General features: G+C 38.7%; 1 protein-coding gene across 2 annotated transcripts in view; it reads left to right on the top strand.

Moving 5' to 3' along the window:
* Positions 1 to 2,600: 2,600 nt before the first annotated feature.
* The window catches only part of LOC103155288 (zinc finger protein 184-like), an 11,318-nt gene continuing 8,405 nt past the window's right edge, over positions 2,601 to 5,513 (top strand). For both annotated transcript variants that reach the window (XM_007576925.2, XM_016663440.1), the window contains exon 1: positions 2,601 to 3,405. In XM_007576925.2, coding sequence (XP_007576987.1) covers positions 3,186 to 3,405 — 220 coding nt within the window. In that variant the 5' untranslated portion in view covers positions 2,601 to 3,185. The remainder of the gene's footprint in view (positions 3,406 to 5,513) is intronic.

Genomic DNA, 5,513 nt, shown 5'->3' on the forward strand with positions numbered 1-5,513 from the left:
CACCTTCCTGCTGCTGTCTCTGGCGGCTCTTTTCCACTAACAACCATCGTTTCCATGACGATGCTGCCACTACACTCAGTTTTATTGTATAGAAATGATTTCACACACACGAAGAGCCGCATTGGGGAACCAGTTTGAACCAAACCTTAGTGGGACGTTTGAGTTTGGACTTAAAGTCGTTGCTAATGTCTGATCAGTTCTGATCCATCCAGAGGGGATTTCTGTTAGCAGAGGAGACCAACGATACCAGTTAGCATCTGCTGGTTACCAGTTATTGATATGGGATCGTTGTTCAGCCATGATGCTGAAATGACTGTTTAAATTCAGGGTAATTATGACACCAGGACGGGTAAATCCTCCAGACAGAAAACATTTTGGCCACATTAGCATAATAAACAGAAGATGAGTGCATCACATTCTAACTTGGACCCAAATGAAATGTTTGTTTTTGATTTTAAATCTTAGTAAATGGTCGAACTGATCTGATTCTATTTGTCTTTCTATATAAATGGGGTCTGTTTGTTCTTATGTCTTCTGAGGTGTTGGTGTTATGAAAATAAACTAGACTTACTATTTCTATTCTATTTTTTTAAGAGTACTGATAACTAAAGTTTTATATTAAAACCCGAGAACTGTCCTGAACAATCAATCAATCAATAAATCAATCAATCAATCAATCAATCAAATTTTATTTGTATAGCACATTTCAGCAGCAAGGCATTTCAAAGTGCTTCACATAATTAAAATAAAAACAGCATGTGACATTGAATAAACAGTGAGAAAGAGATTTTGAAAAAAAAAAAGATTAAAAAAGATAAAAACATTAAAGCCCCTTTTAGGACTTCAGTTAAACGTCGTTTAACTGGGACTCCAACCCTCTGGGACTTTAGCCATAAACGACTCTAAACAGGGTTTTAGTTTAGATTTAAAGGCTCTCAGTGTTTCAGCTGTTTTACAGTTTTCTGGAAGTTTGTTCCAAATCTGTGGTGCATAGAAACTGAATGCTGCTTCTCCTCGTTTGGTTCTGGTTCTGGATGCAGAGCAGAACCAGAACCAGAAGATCTGAGGGGTCTAGACGGTGTTATGTCTCTATCTTCCTGGTTTTAGTGAGATCAGCTGCAGCTGTTTGATTGATTTATTAGTCAGACCTGTGAAGACGCTGCTGCAGGAATCAATGCGGCTGAAGATAAACGTATCAGTGTATGAATGATTGCTTTGCTTTGCTGCATTGCTTTGCTGTAATCTGTGGCAGAATAAAAGACACATTTATTCTAGCAGACCAGCGTGTGGACTCATTTTTGTTGCCAATCACCTCCTGTTTATCCTTTTATCCTGTTCAAAATTTCACAGAACATCAGTGGTTTGATAACTGCTGTTTTCAAAGCCTGGGGGAAAACACCTGAAGACAGCGATGAGTTACTATTTGGATTAGATCATTAGCAACATGTAAAATCTAGAGGGCAGAGATATCTGCGGCTTATATGTGTATGTTTACTGTTTTTTTTTAAACACTTTGGGGTTGCGGCTTATAGTCTGGAAAATACAATATTTATTTCATAAATAGTGTTATTTCCTGGATTTTTTCTGTGAAGAACCCAGAGAGGGTTATTTGGTTGTGGTTTCTGGAAAACAATACATTTTTACATTTAGACACTCCTGCAATCGTCACACTTTTTCTGTTACAAACTGACTCCGGCCCCCCGCCAGAGAAGGGAAAAGTTATGTGGCCCTCACAGGAAAAAGTTTGGGGACCCCTGCGCCACACCATACTTTTTATATTCACTTGAGTAACTTCACTNAAGTTTGTTCCAAATCTGTGGTGCATAGAAACTGAATGCTGCTTCTCCTCGTTTGGTTCTGGTTCTGGATGCAGAGCAGAACCAGAACCAGAAGATCTGAGGGGTCTAGACGGTGTTATGTCTCTATCTTCCTGGTTTTAGTGAGATCAGCTGCAGCTGTTTGATTGATTTATTAGTCAGACCTGTGAAGACGCTGCTGCAGGAATCAATGCGGCTGAAGATAAACGTATCAGTGTATGAATGATTGCTTTGCTTTGCTGCATTGCTTTGCTGTAATCTGTGGCAGAATAAAAGACACATTTATTCTAGCAGACCAGCGTGTGGACTCATTTTTGTTGCCAATCACCTCCTGTTTATCCTTTTATCCTGTTCAAAATTTCACAGAACATCAGTGGTTTGATAACTGCTGTTTTCAAAGCCTGGGGGAAAACACCTGAAGACAGCGATGAGTTACTATTTGGATTAGATCATTAGCAACATGTAAAATCTAGAGGGCAGAGATATCTGCGGCTTATATGTGTATGTTTACTGTTTTTTTTTAAACACTTTGGGGTTGCGGCTTATAGTCTGGAAAATACAGTATTTATTTCATAAATAGTGTTATTTCCTGGATTTTTTCTGTGAAGAACCCAGAGAGGGTTATTTGGTTGTGGTTTCTGGAAAACAATACATTTTTACATTTAGACACTCCTGCAATCGTCACACTTTTTCTGTTACAAACTGACTCCGGCCCCCCGCCAGAGAAGGGAAAAGTTATGTGGCCCTCACAGGAAAAAGTTTGGGGACCCCTGCGCCACACCATACTTTTTATATTCACTTGAGTAACTTCACTATATGGCAAACAAACATGCTTTAGCCAAAATTCAGCAGATCCAGACACAAATTTACAGTTTATGTCAAAGTGAGACCTCTTGTTCATACACAAGCTTTGTTGTTCCGCTAGTTTAGAGACATTTGAAAGTGAAAAAGATGCAATAAACTCTATATATTGTTATTGTGGTAATAACTCATCCATTAGCATTGCTTCTGCTAATCCACTAATAGACAAGCTAATTTTTCATTTCTGGAGATAAAGAGCAAAGAATGTGCTTCAAAAATAAAATTTGGAAAAAATATATTTTATGAACAAAACTTAGAAAAAAATGTAACCTTTCTCAATAAAAAAAACTTCTTTGTCGTAATTTAAAATTGTCGAGCCTACATTTATGTGGTTTGCTAATTTTTCACATTTTATTTTTGAAATGTTTGCTTTTAATTTAATAATTTTTTTCATATTTTTAAACGATTTGTTCATATGTATAGTCACACGAAATTCAAATTAAATGTGAACTTAACGGTTTATCGGCAGACTGGTTTTGCTAGCTAAGGGAGCTTGCCACTCACAATATGGCGGCGAAAGACGAGCTGAATGTGGGCGGAGCAAACAGAGGACGCAGGCAGTGGAAGGAAGGAGGATGCTTTGTTTTTAGAGCAGAAAGCGGCTGGAGGAAACGTCAGTTTCCCCCCAGATGGACCTGCTGCGGTACAGAAAGATTCACGGAGTTTGTTGACGCAGAGATGGATCCGGTTCTAAACCTGGAAGTTCGGGTTCTGCTCCACAGAACAGGTATGAAGCGCTGTCACCGGAAGGACCGCTGGGACTTTCACATAGAAACAACATGGAGGCATTTCTCCCCATACGCCTCAAGGAGCGGGTCGCCCGTTGCTGCGATACGTCTCACCGTCCGCCATATTGAATGTGGAATATGTGCCAGTAAGCTAATACAAGTAAATGGACCGAACTTCACAAAGTGCCGTTCTATAAAGTATTTTAAGTTAATACCCGTTATTGACACATTTTCTCACACACATTAATATATTTGGCAATCAAAGAAATGAGAGTTTCTAACTTTAGATGTGATTAATTATTTGGGGCATTTCTGAATAAAGAGCACAATGTTTTTATTTGATAGAAATTATTCTGATCATTTTTATATTGACATTGATGAACAGACACTTTTACAGTGTTTAATTAAAGGACATATTTACATAATTCCATAATTTAATGTATATTTAACATTTCAAGACAAGAAACAAATTATTTTCTTGTATTTATTTTTTATACATTATTGAGAAATGACTTTTTATTTATAAATCAGTCATTGTCAAACATTAAACTACATATTTTTCTTACTTTTTTCCAGAAAACAAATATTTATNATTCTAGTTCGCTCCTCTTTAGGTCCAAAGATAATAACTTCAGTTTGTTTCTGTTCAGCTGGAGAAAGTTTTGGCACATCCACACATTTATCTGTTCTCAGCATCTATTCAGTGACTGGATGGGTTCAAAGGTCGCCTGACCCTGACCTTTGACCTCTCTGATGAGAAGTTTCCGATTGAAACAAAGAAATCCCTGTTCTTTATGTGAGATTCAAACCAGTTGAGCACTGGACCAGAGAGTCCGACCCAACTCTCCAGTCGATTCAGTAGAATATCATGGTCAACACTGAGGTCCAACAGAACCAGCACTGTGGTTCTCCCACAGTCTGTATTTATATGGATGTCATTGAACACTTTGACTAGGCCGTCTCCGTGCTGTGCTGAGCATGAAAACCAGACTGGAAGGAGTCAAAGCGATTCATTATTGTTAGGAAGTTATTTAATTGTTTAAAAACTGCTTTTTCAATAACTTTGCTGATGAATCAGAGGTCAGAGGTCAGAGGTCGGCCTGTAATTCTGCAGTAGTGATTTGTCCAGATTGTTCTTTTTTATCAGTTGATATAGGAATATTAAAATATGCTCTTTGATAATATAATGTGTTTCATAACCTGATCACGCTCTCAGCTCATGCTGAACAATGACCGCCGCTCGTGGTCGTTGTGACCCGGGCGGCGGCCGCACTATTATTGGAAGACCTGCCTGGGAGAGAGGAAGTGGCCATTCTTCGCTATTACGCAAGGATGTTTGTTAGAGTATAAAGATGGGTAGTCCTCGTCTTGGCAGAGTCTGCTGTGGTACGGACGCCCGGCCACGTGATTGCTGCTCTGCCCGGACTGACGGCTCTCCAGTCCTTGTGTCACGGTAAGAGCGATTTATTAGAGGACAATATATAGCTTCTCGTATCAGTGTATGAATGATTGCTTTGCTTTGCTGCTGTAATCTGTGGCAGAATAAAAGACACATTTATTCTAGCAGACCAGCGTGTGGACTCATTTTTGTTGCTGATCACCTCCTGTTTATCTTTTTATCCTGTCCAAAATTTCACAGAACATCAGTGGTTTGATAACTGCTGTTTTCAAAGCCTGGGGGAAAACACCTGAAGACAGCGATGAGTTACTATTTGGATCAGATCCTTAGCAACGTGTAAAATCTAGAGGGCAGAGATATCTGCGGCTTATGTATGTTTACTGTTTTTTTTTATTATAATTTTTTATTTATTTTTTTAAACACTTTGGGGTTGCGGCTTATAGTCTGGAAAATACAATATTTATTTCATAAATAGTGTTATTTCCTGGATTTTTTCTGTGAAGAACCCAGAGAGGGTTATTTGGTTGTGCTTTCTGGAAAACAATAAATTTTTACATTTAGACACTCCTGCAATCGTCACACTTTTTCTGTTACAAACTGACTCCGGCCCCCACCAGAGAAGGGAAAAGTTATGTGGCCCTCACAGGAAAAAGTTTGGGGACCCCTGCGCCACACCATACTTTTTATATTCACTTGAGTAACTTCACT

This window comes from Poecilia formosa, unplaced genomic scaffold (assembly GCF_000485575.1).
Source record: "Poecilia formosa unplaced genomic scaffold, Poecilia_formosa-5.1.2 Scaffold420, whole genome shotgun sequence".
Lineage (NCBI taxonomy): Eukaryota > Metazoa > Chordata > Actinopteri > Cyprinodontiformes > Poeciliidae > Poecilia > Poecilia formosa.